Below are 19,073 nucleotides of genomic sequence, written 5' to 3'. Positions count from 1 at the left end.
CCCCATAGCTTGACATACCTTCACTCTGCCAGGGTCCAAGTCAAAAGCTCTGAAATGCCATCCAGCAGAATCACCACCTAGTCCACTTGCCAAAGGAGTAGACAAGAAGTTGGCTAGCACCTGCAGACAAGAATCTAGGTCAAAACTGTTTTCAAAAACACAGATGAAAGAATTTGGTATGGCTGTGACGCTAGATAGAATAAATCACCTGACCCATTTGACCAAACCCAATGATGACAACAGGGTCATTCACGTCAAAGGTTTCTGCAATCATCGTCTGTTAAACATAAATCAGGCGCACTATGGGTTAGAGTAACAGGAACTGGTCCATTTTTAATCAAAATTCACACAACTAAATTCCTTACATTTTCCTGAGGAATATCAAAGCGTGCTTCTATAGTTTGTGCCACTTTCTGACCAAGTTCGTTCAGAAAAGGTGTTAAAGACATGGAGAGAACGACAACAATAATCAGCAATCTGTTCAGCTCCAAAGGCAGCACTCCTAACCTGCAGGGAAACATGGCAATGCAGCCCCAAATCTGGTAAATACCTCCATGTCCTGTAGTGCTAAATGGCCATGCATATAGTGAATCAATGTGTAATGGGTTTCAGAAAAATTTCAACTGTAGACAAAGAAGATGAAAATTAAAAACCTGTTGGCAAGGGAGAACACCACAAATGCAAACTCGCCTCCTTGAGAAAGCAGAAGCCCAATGCGTACACTCTCTGGTAGAGACAATCCAACAAAAGGCCCAACTGTTGTGATGATTGCTGTCTTTATTGTAATCAACCCTCCTAGAAGAGTCAGTACATTTGGCCATTCCCGCAGCAATAGCTACAAACCCAGAGGACAACTGATAAGTCCTCTGGTTTCTCAGCAGTTATTAGCATGGCTAGGAGGGATTGTTACATTAGCTAAGATCACCAGACCTGGATATCGATCGAAGTTCCTGTCGTGACAAAAAACAGTCCAAGAAGCAAGCCTCTGAAAGGTCGGATTTCTGCTTCAATTTGGGTGCGAAAATTGGTTTCTGCCAGCAATGCACCAGCAAGAAAAGCTCCAAGCTGTCCAGGCAGAGTCACATCCTTATGATTGAGGTGGTGGACATTGCACCTTTGCATTCTTCTTCTTATTCACAAGATGCACTTACCGTATCACTAAAACCAAGTTTCTGAGTGACTAGTGACGTCCCAGTTACTGTCAAGAGGCAAAGAGCATTGAAAGCCTCAGCGCTCCTTGAATCAGCCACAACCTACATTTTGCATCCACTCATTAAAGAACTTCCAATGCTTTAGGCATTCGTCTTTATCCACTAAGTATCAAACCTCACCTCAAAAACACGACGAAGAAATATTTGACCGCCTACAGAGAGAGCGCCTAGACCACCAAGAGCTTTAAGGCTTTCGGCAGCCAGAAGTGGCCAAAGACTTTCCTTTCCTAGTGTCTGAATCATGACACCATGGACACAACTAAGACCACTAGGCTGTATGAAGAAGTTCAGACAATATAATGAGAGGAGATATGGTTAAACACAAATGTAGCAAAATGCATGCTGTAAAATACCCCACTCTCCAGTATTGGCAAAATGACTAACAATGGAACCACAGCAATGTCCTGCAGAATTAGAGACAAAGCTTAGTCCAGTTGTTGTGACACAACATTGTCTTACAAGCAAATTAAAGCTTGAAAAACTCCATACCAAAGGACTACCTAGATAGCTTCTAACATGCAGCATGAAAAGGTAGAAATTGCCTGAAAGAGTAGGATTCCAAGTGTGGCTGAACCAAAACGAGTAGGAAGTTCACCCTTTTCAGCAAGAAGCTGAAAACATTCACCACATCATAACTAGCTGAAAATCCTAGTGCGAGATTGGCACCATCAAAGCATAAAGCACTAACAACATATAAATACTTGTGGTGTTCCACTTGCCATCATGCTAAATACCATGTCAAACTTGCAATAAAACATGATAAAACCAGTTTTCAAAAAGCAAGCACTCGTCACCAACATCACTTTTCTTCTTTTTTTAACATAAAAATTAAAATGTTTTTTTTTTCTTTCAAGGTGGTGCATGTGGGGGACATAAAGAAGCCCACTCACAATATATTACTCTTTTGAACACAAGTGTAACTCATAAAGCCCTCCTGAATAAATTCAAAAAATTATCAGTCACACACACATCGAAACAGTAGATTTAAGTCAGGAATTTAAGTTGCCGAGTAATTTAATAACCACAAATTCCTGGTCTCTAGCATATCACAGTGACCTTAAGGGTACTGAATCCCACCAACCAGGTGGAAGTTCATAATACACCTTGACTAGACTGTTTTAATTTTGGAAAGCAACTAGATTGCTAAGCTTGAGCACTAAGTGCAGAGAAGAACTAGAAAATTCCATGCATTCAAATGTCATGAATTCAAATGCAATGGAAAACTGTCCTTGATTTATTTCCAATAGTCAATATCTGGAGGAAACTATTGGAGATCATCTTTGTGACCAATTTGTATAGCACTGGCAGTAAAGTGATAGGTCTCCAATCTACCAAATTCAGGCGTACATCCTTTTTTGGGGCCAATTTTACAAGGCCCTCTTGCCAGGAAGTAGGCATCACTCCTTGTAACCACGCAACTGTTACATGCACTGAGGTTGATCGTGGTAACGCACCTTTATGTAGTGAGATCTTTAGCATCCAAATTCAAGAGTAGAGAGAGAGAAGAGAATAGAAGTGAAGTAGACAACACAATATTGGGTCCCAATTACCCACTAAAGAGCCCCCCCTGCAAGCAGGAGTATTTGCTTATATTAATTCTTTGGAGAATGCTGTACAATGCTTGAGAACAAGTGATATGACTGCCTCACCTTTGCATCCATGTTGATAGCAAAGACACTTATTCCTATCTTTAATTCCCCTATTTCTTGGTCTAGATCCAAATAAGAGCCCCATGAATGCAGCACTTTTTTGTACACTTCCTACATGTGCATGCCCAACAAAATATATTTTTACTTAAGTAAGGCTAAGGCCCCTTGATAAGTAAGGCTAAGGCCCCTTGATAAATGACTAGGGGCAAAAGTAGGCAGCCGATTGGCTGCCTAGGCCCCTCAATGGCCCAGATGCTGCCCTTTGTGGGCTGCCATGCTTATGGGATGGCCTTTGGCTGTCACATAGAGCAACTATGCATCAAAATGCTTACTAATGCATGACCTAATGCTAAGGATAGACCTCTACATGCTTTATCTGATAAATTCTCCAAGCGGGTTAAGAGGACTGACTGCCGACTCACCTCTATGGCTCCGAGATTGACCTAAGTAGCTCGTGCCTGACTATCCCTGGACTAAGGGCTCACAATGGGGTCACGGTGTACGACAAATATTCCTATAAAAAGGTACTACTTCTGTATAAAATGTTGCACTCATGATCATGCCAATGTGTCACTGTCATAGTCACAGGGAATGGGCATTTTTAGGCTTGGGAATGTTGGGGATGGCAGCATCTTCCCGTTCCCATTCCCGTCCCATGTCACTCTATAGTCACAAGGAATGGCCATTCTCAATCTTTTCCGTCCCCGTTCCCCGTCCCCATTTCGCGTCCCATGTGACTATGGTCACTGTGTGCCCAAATGCAAAGTGCACATGACATTCCCTCCTGCTTAACTTGGTGGCCGGTTCAACGCTTCCAACTAGTCCTCCAATAACTGGGGGTACTCCTAAAAGAACTGTTCATCCAGCCATACTGCTTCATGGGTTCATCATTCTCTAAACTTCGTATAAACAGTCGTATTCTTCGACTGGAACCATGCTTCCATCTATGGAGGAGAATTTGTTGTGGCTCTATGACTTCGGCTTCGTCGATCATATCTGGTTGTTGCTCTTCTGATATATCCTGCAGTGATGGACCTATATATGGCTTCAACCAAGAAACATGAAACACATTGTGCATAGTCCAACTTTCCGGCAACTTTAACTTTAAAGAGGTATCACTTAACTTCTAAATGACACGAAATGGGCCGAAACTACGGAATGAAAGCTTGTGACAACGCTTGCCCACTTGCTTTAGCCATTGCTTCATGATGCGGAGATATACCTAATCCCCTTCCTTAAAGTTGACATCTCGCTTGGATTTGTTGGCTTGCCGGGTATATGCTTCCTGAGCTTTGGTAAGTACTTTTCTGAAAATGTTTTGGTTGTCTTGTTGGCCCCTAGAGATGGTGATACCTGTCTTGTCAAAAGAGATGAGAGCCAGGGACCAAATGTTGTCTCATACGGCGTCCAGCCAATACTCGATGAGTGAGTATCATTTAGGATTTCTTGAACTAGTGGAAGGCATTCGTTGCCATTTTGACTATTGGTCATGGCAGTATGATTTGAGAACGTCAAAGGACAATTGATTATAAATTTATGTTTGGCCATCTGTTTGTGGATGGAATGCACAAGATAGCTGCAACTTAGTCCCAAAATTGTTAAACAATGCTCTCTAAAAATGAGACGTGAATTTAGAATCTCTATCTAATGTGATTGTCTGTGGCAAACCACCAATCGGATACCAAAACCGAATGAACAAGCGAGCTGTGTGCTCGACTCTGGCTATCTGTTTGCATGGAATGAGCATGTAAAACTTACTGAATCTGTCCACAATTGTCATACACTATGTTTCTAGATCCAGCTGAGGCAGGGAGAGGACCTACGAGGTCCATACTGATGTCGTGAAAAGGTCCCTTTGGAATAGGCAAAGGCTGAAGTAACCTTGCCTGTTTCGTATGTGGAACTTTCATGTTTTGACATATCAGACATGATTGGACGTGTTGGTAGACATCCCATAGCATTTTAGGCCAATAGAATGACCTCTCTAACTTCTCGAGGATACTATTGATACCCCTATGACCTCCAACAAGAGAATCATGGGAATCATGGAGTTGGTGCTTTTTCTTTAGTACATAGATGGTGCTTGAAAAACAACCAACCATCCTATTTACTGTAATGGCCTGGTTATGAACTGAGGACCAATTGATATTGAGTCTCGTACTCTTCCGAATCCAGATATTGTGCCTTCATTGTTGGTCATGTCCACTTCCGGCTAGTTCAGGTGTGAACCCAGCTTACTCACGGGCATTTTTTCCCTGTGACTGGACACAGGTTTTTTCCCGTGTGAACACACTTTTGTGTGTTGGGCACTTAGCCCTAGGCTTTTTTAGTTCTCACTTTTGTGTGTTGGACACTTAGCCCTAGGCTTTTTTAGTACTTGTACTTTCATTTTAATCATTCATTAAGTACATCTTTTCTAGCACTCTTACGTTTCTCTGTGCTTGAGGTTGTGTGTGTGTGTGTGTGTGTGCAGGCTAGCTTCCCTCCTACCCAACATTGGTATCAGAGCTTGGTTAGGGTTAGGGTTAGGGTTACACATTAGAGCTAGGGTTTGCCCTTGTTGCTCAGCTTTGGCCTATTGCACACAGACGAGCAAGACTCCTCTCGAAGTTGCCGACCTGCATCAGCTGTCTAGCGCAAGTATACCTACTATGCAACTGTCGACCTGTTCTGCTCAACCAGAGCTGTGCGCCGTCAACGCCTTGTAGCTACCGCCCTGCCCTGTGCGCCTGACTGTACTAGCGCCGCCTTCTAACCCGCCACCAGTGCTGTGCGCCGGCAACGCCTTGTAGCCGTCGCCCTGCCCTATGCACCTGACTGTACCAGCGCCACCTTCCAACCCGCCGTCAACGCCTTGCAGCCGCCGCCCTGCCTTGTGTGCCCGACTGTACCAGTGTCGCCGCCCGACTGTACGAGCGTCACCACTCCCCTGTGCCGGCCAGTCTACACCTTCTGCCCGACCCGTACTGCCCGACTGTACCTAGCAAGCACTGACAGCGTACAGATCTCTGCCCACCTGCACACTACAAAATTTGGGGCATTTGAAATTTTTTGAAAATTTCAGACCCCACAGGTTTACAGATTTACAAGTTTGTGGGATTTGGCTGTTTTTTTACCTGAAATTGCACATTTTGTCTTTAGAAATTTGGGGCTTTTCACTATTGAGCCTGCAATTGCAACATTGGCACACATTGGCATTGATTTCAGTAGATTTGGTGCGTAATTGCACTAGAAATTTGGGGATTTTGTAGAAATTGGCACTATTTGTAAGTCTGTAAAAGACATTTGCAGGCATTTTGGTTGTTACAAGCACATTTACATGGCATTGGGGCATTTCCCCCAATTTTTTTGGACATTACAGCATTTGGTACAGGTGACAATTGCTTTAGCGGATTTAAAGGTGCAGATCCGGTTCAGATTTGGTCTAATTGGCTGCCTAAAAATTGGGGCTTTTCTACGCTGAGCCCATTTTTACAGCATTCGACCATTTTACCTTTGATTTTGCCAGGATTTGAGCACTTGCAGCTCTTACAGGTGAGAGCTGATCGTGTTTTTCACGGGACATGTATACATTTGTGGTTTGCTGTAGTATATGTATGCCATTGTGGACACTTTGACAGATTTGCATCATTGTGCAGTACACTTGCAGATTTGGGACATGCATATGTATTTCTTGTGGTGAAGGTGCTTCCTTTCAGTCCATTGATTATCCTGCTATTTATCTCCCGCATTCTTACGGTTTTGTTGGGCATTGCCTACTCGTGGCGACTTGTGACAGATTTGCTATGTTGTCAAGGCCAACAGTAATAATGACCTCTTTGGCATGTTATCTCAAGAGGACAAGCTCAATGGGGATAACTACCCTATGTGGGCTTATATGATGCATCATGTTTTGGTTGCCAAGAATGTATGGCTATATGTGGATGGCACTGAGGAGCATCCTCTAGCACTTGCTCCAGCGGAAGGTGAAGTTATTCCCGCTCACCCTCCTGCAAGTCCACCTCCTCGCTCTCCTCCTACCTAGCAGCAGCGTACTTGGGATGCTAGGGATGCTCAGGCCCATGCGTTGATTGAGCAGGCATATCATTCCGCACATTCATTCCTGCACCACTGCAAAGGGTGCTTGGGATACCTTGGTGGCATTGTATTCAAGTTGCAATAAGGCTCATGTAGCTTACCTTCGGGGCAAGCTTGAGACTGACCGCATGCTTGAAGGTGACTCTATCAATCAGTACCTTACGCATGTGAAAGACCTACGAGAGCAGTTCATTAACATCGATGAGGTCTTGACAGATGGTTATCTTGTTCAGACAGTTTTGCATAATTTGCCCGACTCTTATTAGACATTTGGCACCACTCTACGGTTGTTGGCTGGCAATGCACCTAATGCGGTCACTTTTGACAACCTTGTGACTCTCTTGTAGTGAAGAGCAATCCCGTTCCAATAGAAACAACATGATGTCTACTGAGTCAGCAATGGCTGCTCCCTTTCGTGGGAATCGATCTCGGCCTAAACCTAGTCCATCGGATCCTCCCAAGACAAAGGACAAGCCTGAAAAGAAAAAGCGTTGTAGTTATTGCAGGAAAACAGGGCACACCAGAGGAATGCAGGAAGCGTATTGAGAGTGAAAAAAAGAAAAAGCTGGCATCTTCTTCCACAGGTGCAGATCAGGCCAATTTGGCTACACATGTATCACCCTTGACCATTACATCTTCATCACCTGCAGAGATGCCGTTGCTTTTGATGACTATGCTCTATAGTCAGTACTTCTTGGTATGCATTGTCTGGCATATGCATTTCAGGGGGGGATTTTACTTGCCCACATGCAGTTGGTGATGCCTCATGGTCACTTATGCTTGTTGACCCTTATGCTTGTCTATGCTAGACGCTTTCTCTTATGTGATGTCTACTGGAGATGCCTTTTATGTTGTTTTCCCTTGCAGCGGGATTGTTTCTACAGTGTTGACATTGTCACTTTCTCACATGTGATGTTTACTGGGAGTGACTTGCCCTCATGGTTTTGAAATGTCACATGTATATTATTCATTGTGGGATTATGCATCTTTACACTTGCCATACATGCCACTGATCATGGCATCGCTGAGAGTTTACCCATCCTCTCATAGCATTGGCTGATGCCCGCCCCGTGCCCCACTTTTTCTCCCAATTTTCAGCTTTTCCCATTGCTGAATTTTTACTTTTATCAGCCCTACCATTGCTGATTTTTCATCATCGGATCCTCCATTGATGACTTTCTCTCTTGCAGCTTACATTGCATGTCTCACAGGCATGACTTCTGGATCCTGTTGCCTTTACACATGCGTATATCTGCTACCTCTTCTTATGCTTATCATTGGTGCAGTTACAGAGCTATGCTTTGCTCTCTTGCTGTCATTGATGTGGATTACATGCAGTTCAGCTTGGCATTTGGATGCTTGCCTTAAGGGGGGGTACTATGCAATGCCTCTTGATTTGATGCAGTTGATGTCCACATGATCTTTGACATGCATTTCAGGTGATGAATTTATGTACTACTGTGCTCTAGCATTAGCACTATGACATTGGGCATTCTCCTTTTCCCCGTCATATAGTGCTTGCTTTTCCCATTGGCACTGCAGTTCATCTTTGCCATCGTGATCTCTCTTGATCACTCTTACTGTGGAGCATAGTGCAGGGCAGCATTCACAGCTTTATCACCCTGCTACCCGTTCACACCGTTCACTTGAGAGGGGTTTGTTAGTCATGTGTGCCGGCTAGTTCAGGTGTGAACCCACCTTACTCATGAGAATTTTTTCCTTGTGACTAGACATAGGTTTTTTCCCCGTGTGAGCACACTTTTGTGTGTTGGGCACTTAGTCCTAGGCTTTTTTAGTACTCACTTGTACTTTCATTTTAATCATTCATTGAGTACATCTTTTCCATCACTCTTACGTTTCTCTGTGCCTGAGGTTGTGTGTGTGTGTGTGTGTGTGTGTGTGTGTGTGTGTGTGTGTGGGTGTATGCGTGTGCGTGGTGTGTGTGTGTGAGAGAGAAGTGAGAGAGAGAGGTGGCTCTCGAACGTCGCGACCTGCTCGCCTGGCTCGCCTGGCTCCTTCGACCTGCTCGCATCCTGGTCTGCTCGACCTGCTCGCCCCTTGTGTGTGAGCACGTTTGGTAAGGCGCACCTGCTTCCTAGTCTGTGTCGGGCCTGCAGCTCTCTTCGCCACAATCTGAGGGTCCCTTCTGAGCGCATAGAAATAGTGAATTCTCATCGTCTATCTGCCCTATCTTCCTCTCTTTTGCGACCAGGAGTGTGTGTGTGTGTGTGTGTGTGCGTGTGTGTTTGTGCCTCGCTTCAGGTCTGTTTTTTCCCTTCTGTACAAGTCGCTTCAGGTCTCTGTTTTTCCCCTCCTTGTAAGATTGCATTCCAATACTGCTGTCCCCCCTTTTTTTCCTGATCTATGTCTTCCTGCTGAATCGAATAGTCTCGATGGCAGAATCAAGCAAGTATTATGTCAAGAGAGCTTTTTCTCCTGAACCTAAAAGACAATCAAGGGAATCTCTGCCCCCCATAGCTCCTTCATCTGAAGATGCTTCCTATGTGTTTGACATGTTGAATGAAGATTTTCAACAAAGTAGAAGAGAATGGATACTACCTGCTCCGGAACTCACTTACAAGATGAAGTTGCCTTCTCTTGTGCATCCTCTGAAGAAGCTCTCTCAAACTGCAGTCATCATCTTTTTTCCAGGTAAAATACCCTCGGCTAATGATGTGGGACAATGGGTGAATTCTCTCCTAGGTGGATGTTATGTAGAAGGAGTCTATTTTGCCTCCAGAGGATTTTATGAAGTTCATCTCTTGGATGCTTTGACAAAACAAAAGATGCTGGAAATGTCCCCTTTATTTTTTGGTCGTCAAATGGTGCACATCATGCCCTGGTCTCCTAATAAGGATTATCAGAATCTCATCAAACATCACTGCCCTGTATGGGTTGAAGTCGTTGATTTCCCAGATTACATGAGAACAGAGCTTCCAGGCTTAGCGATGACATTGGGACAAGTGATCTGTCCCCCTCGTCCCACAGGTAACAAAAATCGTTTTTGCATATTATGGGATACTGATAGACCAACCCCCTCTTCTATTTCAGTTGAGATTGAGGGTGTTAATTTGGGAAAGAAATATTTCACTTTGAAATGGGGCATTTTTGCTGGAGCTTGTTTCTCTTGTCACAAGTTCGGGCATCTAGCTTCGGAGTGTCCCTCAATCCTTCATCCGCCTCCTCCAGCTGCCATTCCTCCGCCATCTAATAAAGGAGGTCAAAAGACTTATGTGGAAAAGATTGAAGCTAAAGGAGCAAAGCCTTCAGTTCCTATAGGGAACCAAGCCAATTTAGCCCAAAACAAGGATAAAGGAAAAAGCAAGCTAGTGGAAAATAATTCATCTTCTCACGAGGGTTGGCAGAATGCAAAAAAGACAGTGCCTCTCAAACAAAGACCTCTCCAATCTCGCAATTGGGATGCTTCTGCTCCATCTCCTGGTCAACCTTCTACCTCTTCGAACAGCCCCATCTCAAAAGCATGGGTCAATGCAGTTAAGAAGGGTATTCCACTTTGTGAAGAAAATGATTTAGTCAGGGAATTGGATTTTGAGGGTCAGCAAGACCCTGTGGCAATGGCAGAGGCTTGATGCCTCCCTTTCTCTTTGAGGACTGCTCATCTCTTGTACATATTTTCATGCGTACTTCTCTTAAATGTTTTTCTTATAATATACAGGGCCTCTGCAATCAGCATAAATGGAGGCTCCTATGGCATTATATAAACAATACTCATCCTGATGTTGTGTGTCTGCAAGAGCATAATCAGCATTCTTTTGCTGGCCAGCATGGGTTCTTTTCAGGCTATGATATATTTTATGCAGGATCTGGACAATTCTCTGGGCTGTGCATTTTAGCCAGACATGATCTGCAGCCCTGTGTAGCATTTAATGATCCTTGTGGTCGATGGATGATTATCCAATGCATGATCAATGGAGAGATTTTTGAAATAGGCTCCTTGTATGCCTCTCAAATTTCAGCTTCCAGAGCTCGAATGTGGGACTCCATTAACCAATATCCTTGGTCTTCAAATGCTCTACTTTGTGGTGATTTTAATAATTCCCCTCACTAGAAGGACAATACCACACATAAATCCCATATGATTCCCTCTGAAATCCAGCGATGGGAACATATGATTTCTTCTCTTCATACTGCAGATTTATGGACAGCAACTCACCCTTCGGTTTTGGGATTCACTTATCATCATAATGCTTTTACAGAATATTGGGCCAGGCTTGATAGATGGTATCTTATTCATGCTCAGCAATATGATGATTATACATGTCAAATGTGGACTGATTATTCTCAACAACTATCTGATCATACTCCACTTTGGATCAACCTTTCTTTTGGTATGCCTCTGGACGACATTCAGCTCTCTTTAGTCAGACACTTGCAAGTTAATCAATTATATCTTTCTCATGAAAAATTCCAGCAAATGATCAGATTGGCTTGTAAGCCATTGTTATCTCATGCTCAGGAGGATCTGGATTTTGCTTGGAACTCCTTTGTACATCGTATTCAAAATGTCATTAAGGAATATGGAAGATGGTACATGGCAGAAACCAGACAGCATATCCAGTGGGCAAAATCATACAAGCAGTCCTTGGTACAGATTAGCCATCAAAGGTCTCTTTCTGCTTCTGAACAGAATTCATTGTCTTGTGCTTCTTCCATAATTGATGCTAATGATAAACGCAAGCTTTCCAAATGGCAGACAAGGGCTAGAGTTAAACCTATGCTAGATAAGGGCTGCTCCTCCAAATCTTTCTTTCGAAACTTACACACGTACAGACAAAGTCAATCTATCATGAGAGTCAGGAAATCGGATGGTCTTTGGACCCAGACTTTATCTCAGCTAGAAAAACAATGTCTGGATCATTTTCGGCTTCTTTTCTCTCTACCATCTTCTTCTACATCTCAGGCTGCATTGGCTCGGAGCAGATTTATTGAGCTTGTTTCTCCTATTGTTTCTTTGCATAAAGCTTCAATGCTGGAAATGTCCTTTTCAGATACAGAATTGGATGAAGCCCTCAAGCATTTGGGTAAACATAAATCCCCAGGTTGGGATGGTTTGACAATTGAATTTTTTGTAGCCTTCTGGGCTGAATTGAAGGGTCCAATCTTGAAGCTCATTAATGTAGCCTGGCAGCATCAACATCTTCCCTCAGCTTGGAAGCATGGTCTGGTTAAGCTTCTGCCCAAAAAACCTCTGTCTGAAACAATGGATGACTAGAGGCCTATCACTTTGATGCCTGTTATATATAAACTTATTGCTAAAATGTTGGTACACCGGATAAAGGATATCCTTCATGATGGACTTCATCCCAGACAATATGGTTTTGTTCCAAGAAGGCATATACATGATAATATCTCCAATACTCTCATTGCAATGGAATATGCAAAATACTCTGCTCAAGATGTCTTGGTCATGCAGGTGGATGTGGCAAAGGCATTTGATACGGTGCAGTGGGATTATGTTTCTCAAATCATGTCTAAACTTGGTTTTGGGCCAAAGCTAGTTAATGTCATATATTGGCTTTACTCAGATTCCACTGCTCAATGCTTTATAGGGAAACATTTGTCTGAGTTTTGGACTCTAGAACGATCAGTTCGACAGGGATGCCCTCTCAGTGCTCTGTTCTATGCTATTGCTTCGCATTCTTTGCTTCTTTACATGGATCATCTGGTTGATACTAGACAGTTAGAGGGGCTTCAGATTTTTGGTTCACGGCCTTTCATTGCACAGGCTTATGCAGATGATTCATTCTTCATGCCAAAGAACAGTCCTTTGGAGCTTCGTCTATTGATGGATACTCTTTCAGATTTTGGGTTGGCACCTGGTTTAAAAATTAATTTTCAGATATCAAAACTCTTACCTCTCAAGCATTGTGACTGGCATGCTATCCTGTGGCCCGGCCAGATTATTTATCCGGAAAACATAGTAAGACACTTGGGCTATCCCATTGGCTGGAAAATCAGAAATAAGCAACAAATATCTTGGGTGCTAAACAAAATTAAGGACAAATTAGAATATTGGAAGATCTCTACTTGGCCATTACATGTACGGCTTCGAATTGTTCAGTCCATTGTTTTGGCTTATGTCCAATTCTACCTTCCTCTCTTACATTGGTCCTCTCGAGATCTTTCTTCTTTTATGTCTCAAGCCATGGAGATTTTTTGGAAAACTAAGCTTCATAAAAAAGCTTTAAGGTTGCTCAAAATGGACCTGCTTTGCTCGCCAAAAATCCATGGTGGTTTGAATATTATAAACATCAAATTTCATGTGCTGGCAAGAAAGATCACTATGCTCAAAACCTTTTTTCAACAAGAGCAGCCTTGGTCTATCATGTTGGCAATTCTGTGTGGTCGGATGCGCACAAATGCTTATGGTCGCTGGTTGGTTGATCCATCGGAAGTAGTGCTTGGCAAATTTCAAGGTAAAATCCCTGGTTGTCCATTTTCTACTTCCTTGATTCAGGATTGGAAGAAAGTGCTCTCTCGCATCAAATGGTCTCCCCATCCTGCTTCTATAGCTTCCTCGCTTCGAATGGAAAGCATACATTGGAGTGCTGTTTTTTACTCTCCCCTTGCTGTACAACAACCAATCAGAGCTTACAATCTTATGAAATTGGGTATCCGGTTCATTGACGACGTAGTGGATACTACGGGGTAAATTCTTTCTTTTCCGGCAGCATGCCAACAATACAATCTTGGGATGCATCATAGATCTATATGGAAAGGTATTGCAGATCTCTTACATCCTTTCATTCCGATTCCAACATTGGATGTAAGAGACAGGCTTCAAGATTGGCATCTTCAGTCTTCGGGTTCAAGATTATCCTCTCAATCTTTGCATCTATTGACTTCTACACAGGCTTATCGATTGATATTACCTCCTCCATGGATTGCTCAACATGCTAATTCTCTTTGGCATCTGGATAAGTCTTTAGCTTGGTGGAAAGCAAAACTGACATTGATATGGAAGTTGAAAATGCCATTGAAACAGAGACTCTTTCTCTGGAGATGCATTGTCGGTATTTTTCCAGTGGGAGTGAAATTGGCTCAAAGAAGGATTGCCTCTCCTATTTGTCCAAGATGTCATCATACTACTGAGAGTGTTCCGCATTTATTGTGGTCTTGTTCATATTCCAGAAACCTTCTGGACAAGATCTCCTATTTTTTATCTCTCAGATTTCCTGCACACAGGTTCTACAAGTCTTTCTGGATGTTTGGCACCTTATCAGCTTCTTTGTCACAGTATTCTCTTTTCTTCCATTGGATCAGATACTGGGCCTTATGGACCCTCTGGCTACAGCAAAATCATACATATCTGAATTCACCCCTTCAGCATCCTTATGAGTTCTTCCGAGCCTCGTTGCGGCAGTCCTTATATGATGCCGTGCATGAGGGAGATTTGGATGTTTCTTGTGTTCAGCTTTTCTTTTACTGTTTCTGATGGATAGGGCATAGGCTCTTTTCTTGAGCACTGCCCTGAACAAGCATAGAACTTTTTTACTGCTGTTTTTAAGTTCTAGGGTTTGGACATCCTCCTGATGTCAAACCCTTTTGTACATTTATGATATAATGCAATTTCAACTAGTTTTACAAAAAAAAAAAAGTGTGTGTATGTGTGTGTGTGTGTAGGCTAACTCCCCTCCTACCCAACATTCATACTGTCCAAGTCTTTGCCTTGAATTTCTAGCATAGAGGACTCCTGCAATGTTTGGATTGTGCCTTTTCGACTAAGAGCATCAGCAATGGGGTTGTTCTTACCAAGGACTTTGATTGTTTCTCGTGCCCTAGCTTGTAAGCGTGTAAGCACATTCAAAGGTATTGTGGACAATTGCCCATTTGGAACAATATCTGGACTGCCTGTCACTTCATTGGGCATTGGGCATGGTTTGCAACCATTTAAGCGCCTGGTGATGTATCTTAACTGTGAAGTCCCTCCTGTAAAGGAAGTGCTTCCAATGTTTAAGCGCAGTGATCACCCCCAAAAGCTTTGACGTACACTGAATAATTCTTTTCGGCGTTATTCAACTTGCGGCTATAATAAGCCACCAGCCTACCATCTTGCTGTAAAGCTCCAATGGCAAGGTTATTGGCATCGGTAATCACCTCCAAAGGATCATCCCATGATGCCAACTTCAAAACTGGTAACTCAAAGGCAACTTTCTTCATTGCCTGGAATGCCTCTAAAGCCTTGCCCGTGACAAGCACTTTCCTAGCGATGAGTCTTCACGCCCTTGAGTAAGTCAATGAGAGGTACTGCAGGGTCAGAAAACTTGTCCATGTGTGTGATGTTGTAAGCCTGATAAAGACCCACAAATGAGCAGATTTCACGAGCTGTAGTGGGAATATCCCAACTGAGGATGGCCTGTACCTTTTCAAGATCGAGGCTAATACCTGATCAACTGATGATGTATCCCAAGTAATGGATTCCCAATACTCCAAACTCAATCTTCTTGGCATTAATAAGCAACTCATTGTCCTGCAAGGATTGCAAAACTTGTCCCACATCTCGCTCATGCTTCTCTGCAGTCCCGGAGAAGATAAGGATGTCATCTAGGAAGATGACGACGCATTTGCCAATGAGATCCCGAAAAAACCCAAGACAATATTTGTTGAACGTTGCTAGTGCGTTGGTGAGTCCAAAGAGCATCACCACAAATTCATAATGGCCGCGTTTGGTCCTCGAGGCGGTTTTTGGAATGTCGGCCTCAAAGATCCGAACCCAAAGGTAGCCACTCTTAAGATCTATCTTAGAGAAAAATTTTGTGCCATTGAGTCATTCTAGGATGTACTCTATTATGGGCATGGCTTATTGAGCGCCCTATAATCCACACATAAGCGTGTGGTCTTATCCTTCTTTTAGACAAACAGGATGGGAGAGGCAAATGGGGAGGTGGAAGGTTGGATAAATCCAGACCGGATTAGCTAGGATAACTCCTTCTCGAGCTCGCTCTCCAATGCCTTAGGAAGGCGATAGGGAAACTTGTTGGGAGGCTCTGAAACAGGAACCAACTCTATGCCATGGTCCTCAAGTCTACTGGGTGGGAGATTGGGTGGAAGGTCATCTCGCAGCATAATATTGATGTATTGAGACAAAAGACCAAACATCCGCTACTCCATTGCGGGTACTGTCTAAACTTCATTAGACTAGGAGGGATGCAAGAATCCGTGTCATCATCTGTTGATGCTAGATTTGTGTAGCCTCCCAATTGAGTCTTTGTTGAAACTCTCGGTCGGCGGCTTCTCGATGGCGTTGGTCTTCCTTATAGTTGCGTGTGGCTTCCTTATCCCTTTGTTCCTCCGCACATCTATGTTTTGCTTTATTTTTTTCCTCTTTTGCTTTTCTTTTGCTTCATCGTGTCTTTTCTTCTTATTCCCCCATACTGAAGAACATGTGTACCAGATCTGAGAGGCCTTCTTTGGGCTTCTCTTTTTCTACAGCAAGCTGCATCTTCAGAGAATTTATTTACTCCATCGTTATTCTTAGGTCTTCTGTGCTTGACGGAAGCGTACTTTCTTTTGATGTGTCACTTAGGAAGCTTTGTGCCATTATAACTTCCTGCTGGCTTTCTTCTTGATGCGATTTCTCTCCCAACATTGTGGAGGCCTAGGTGTTTTTTCCAGACTGCAGTATTACCATCCACCGGATGCTCTCACTTCTTTAGGTAGCCGAGTTGGGTCACCAACCTCATGCTCTGATACCAATGATACATGCATTGAGGTTGATTGTGGTAACGCACAACAGAGCCTTCTTTATAGTTTTATGCGGAGATCTATAGCATCCAAATTGACAGTGTAGAGAGAGATAAGAGAATAGAAGTGAAGTAGACGACACAGTATTGGGTCCCAATTACCCACCACCCCTCCCCCCCCCCTGCCCCCCCTGCAAGCAAGAGTATTGGCTTATATTAATTCTTTGGAGAAAGTTGTACAATGCTAAAGAACAAGCGATATGACTGCCCAACTCAAGGATAAGGAAAATCGTCCATCGGCTGAGTATCCACCAATCCAAGGCACTGCAGAAGACTCTTCGGGCCACTTATGCAAGTTCAGATAGCTGTAGGACTGCACATATGCTGGCTGAATGATGAAGAGATGGTTCAAAGATTTGCCTGAAGGGTGTAGGATGTTGAATGATGCTTGAACTGTTGAATGCTCCTGCTGAATTCTGAATGATGAATGAGGATTTCATGCGCCTGCTTTTATAGGCTTCAAGCTGCTGGTTGGTCCAATCATCAGCTGTCGGCATGTTTTAATGGACAAAAATTGCAGATTTTACAGCACTAAATGCTGCGCTTGATATCTTGTGATGTTATTTGTCCTGGCTGATTTCTGCCTACTGGCTGACCTGCTGCTGCCTTCATTTATGCTGGCCGATAGGTGCTCTAGGGCCCCCATGGCTGGCCGACTGCACGTAGGGGCAAAAGTAGGCAGCCAACAATCCTAGGCCCCTCCATGGCCTAGATGCTGTCCTTTGTGGGCTGCCATGCTTATGGGATGGCTTTTGGCTGTCCCATAGAGCAACTATGCATCTAAATGCTTGCTAATGCATGACCTAATGCTAAGGATAGACCTCTACATGCTTTATCTGATAAATTCTCCAAGTGGGTTAAGAGGACTCACTCCTGACTGACCTCTATGGCTCGGAGACTGACCTACGTAGCTCGTGCGTGACTGCCCTAGATTGATGGGATCACTGCGTACGACAAATATTCCTATAAAAAGGTACTACTTCTCTATAAGATGTTGCACTGATGATCATGTCAGTGTGTCACTGTATACCCCAGTGCAGGGTGCACGTGACAGTAACATTTATCATTGCCAATAGAATGTCTTCCAATTCCTCTCGAAAATGTTGAAAGAATTCCACAACCAATCCATCCCATCCCGATGACTTCCACTTACCCCGTTTAGCAAGAGCATTTTGCAATTCCATGTTCGTGAAAGGAGATTCCATCTGTGCAGCTTGTAGTTGATTAAGAATTGATGTTACATTTATAAGCATCCTGACTTTCACTTTCAACTCTTCCCGCGAGAAGTGCCCTGGTGTAGCAAAGACATTGGAAATGTGCCACGCATTCCCTTTTGAGTTCATTTACATCATTGGTCCACTGACCATCAGACTTCTAAACACGATGTATGCTTGATTTTTATCTCTTAGCATGCAAGCTTTTGTTTTGACAAGCTTATCTAGTAAAGGCTTTTGCCTGGCTCGTATTTGCCATTTTTTCAATTTCCTCTAATTTTTGCAATCTATCATATATTGTGCATTTAACACCTTTTCCTCTTGATTCAATTGTCTTGTTTCTACAATCTCATGCAATGCCTGCACATCCAATTTCCATCAGTTTATTTTCACTCTTTGCTACCCCATATACCATCTGCCATATTCTATAATGATAGATTGCATCCTTCTTGCAAACTTTCTCCATGTGCACAATCGTTTACATGGCAACCTTGGAATTTCCATAGCTATTTCAAAATGCATCCCCACCCATAATGGATAATCATCCGATAATTGTGATGCATAATCCACCCATAGCTTCGGAGGGCTCAGATCCCGATTGTGCACATTTGACATATAGCATCTGTCAAGCCTCGCTTGATACTCTCATCTAGCATTATGCTGAAATGTGATTCCTATTTTGTTCGGACAATTCACATTCCACATATCTATTGCCAGAGTGTCTCTAATAAATGTCTGTCAAGCTACATTTTTTGCTGCAATCATGTGTGAATTCCCGGATGTGTTATCCTACACTGATGGAGAGTTATTGAAGTCCCTTAACACAACTACATTTGTCAACCACGAATAGACAGCCAGTCTTCTCTAGAGTTTTTCCCTTCTAGCTGACGACGTCGGTGCACATACATCGCACATTCATGCATTTTCTCATTTAGCATACATTGTAGCACAATATATCGACCAAGACAATCATTATAGGTTATCACTAGCCTCAAAGCTATCCGTATCATTATGCATGTGCCAATCCACAAAATTTGTTTCTATTGCCCATGATTCTAGGTGCACATACTACTTTTCCCAATGTTTGAGCTATCTGTAGCAATGCATCCCGTAGATCACTTGGGAAATCCACCACCTCAACCCATATCGGGCATTGAT

General features: G+C 43.2%; 1 protein-coding gene across 7 annotated transcripts in view; it reads right to left on the bottom strand.

Moving 5' to 3' along the window:
- KEA3 (K+ efflux antiporter 3) overlaps positions 1 to 19,073 on the bottom strand; it is a 91,693-nt gene that overhangs the window by 13,691 nt on the left and 58,929 nt on the right. For all 7 annotated transcript variants that reach the window (XR_015267831.1, XR_015267827.1, XR_015267829.1 and 4 more), the window contains 9 exons: positions 1,754 to 1,822; positions 1,565 to 1,615; positions 1,332 to 1,445; positions 1,152 to 1,253; positions 931 to 1,065; positions 654 to 835; positions 366 to 507; positions 209 to 277; positions 19 to 120 (listed from right to left, as the gene is read on the bottom strand). Coding sequence is in view for 2 of the 7 variants with exons in the window: in XM_086811998.1 (XP_086668124.1) it covers positions 19 to 120; positions 209 to 277; positions 366 to 507; positions 654 to 835; positions 931 to 1,065; positions 1,152 to 1,253; positions 1,332 to 1,445; positions 1,565 to 1,615; positions 1,754 to 1,822 (966 nt within the window). In the remaining 5 variants the exon portion in view is untranslated. The remainder of the gene's footprint in view (positions 1 to 18; positions 121 to 208; positions 278 to 365; positions 508 to 653; positions 836 to 930; positions 1,066 to 1,151; positions 1,254 to 1,331; positions 1,446 to 1,564; positions 1,616 to 1,753; positions 1,823 to 19,073) is intronic.

Source organism: Cibotium barometz, chromosome 18 (genome assembly GCF_041138505.1).
Source record: "Cibotium barometz isolate CiBa-2024 chromosome 18, ASM4113850v1, whole genome shotgun sequence".
NCBI classification, from domain to species: domain Eukaryota; kingdom Viridiplantae; phylum Streptophyta; class Polypodiopsida; order Cyatheales; family Cibotiaceae; genus Cibotium; species Cibotium barometz.
The sequence above is the reverse complement of the archived record's forward strand: the minus strand, read 5'-3'. Positions and strand labels throughout refer to the sequence as shown.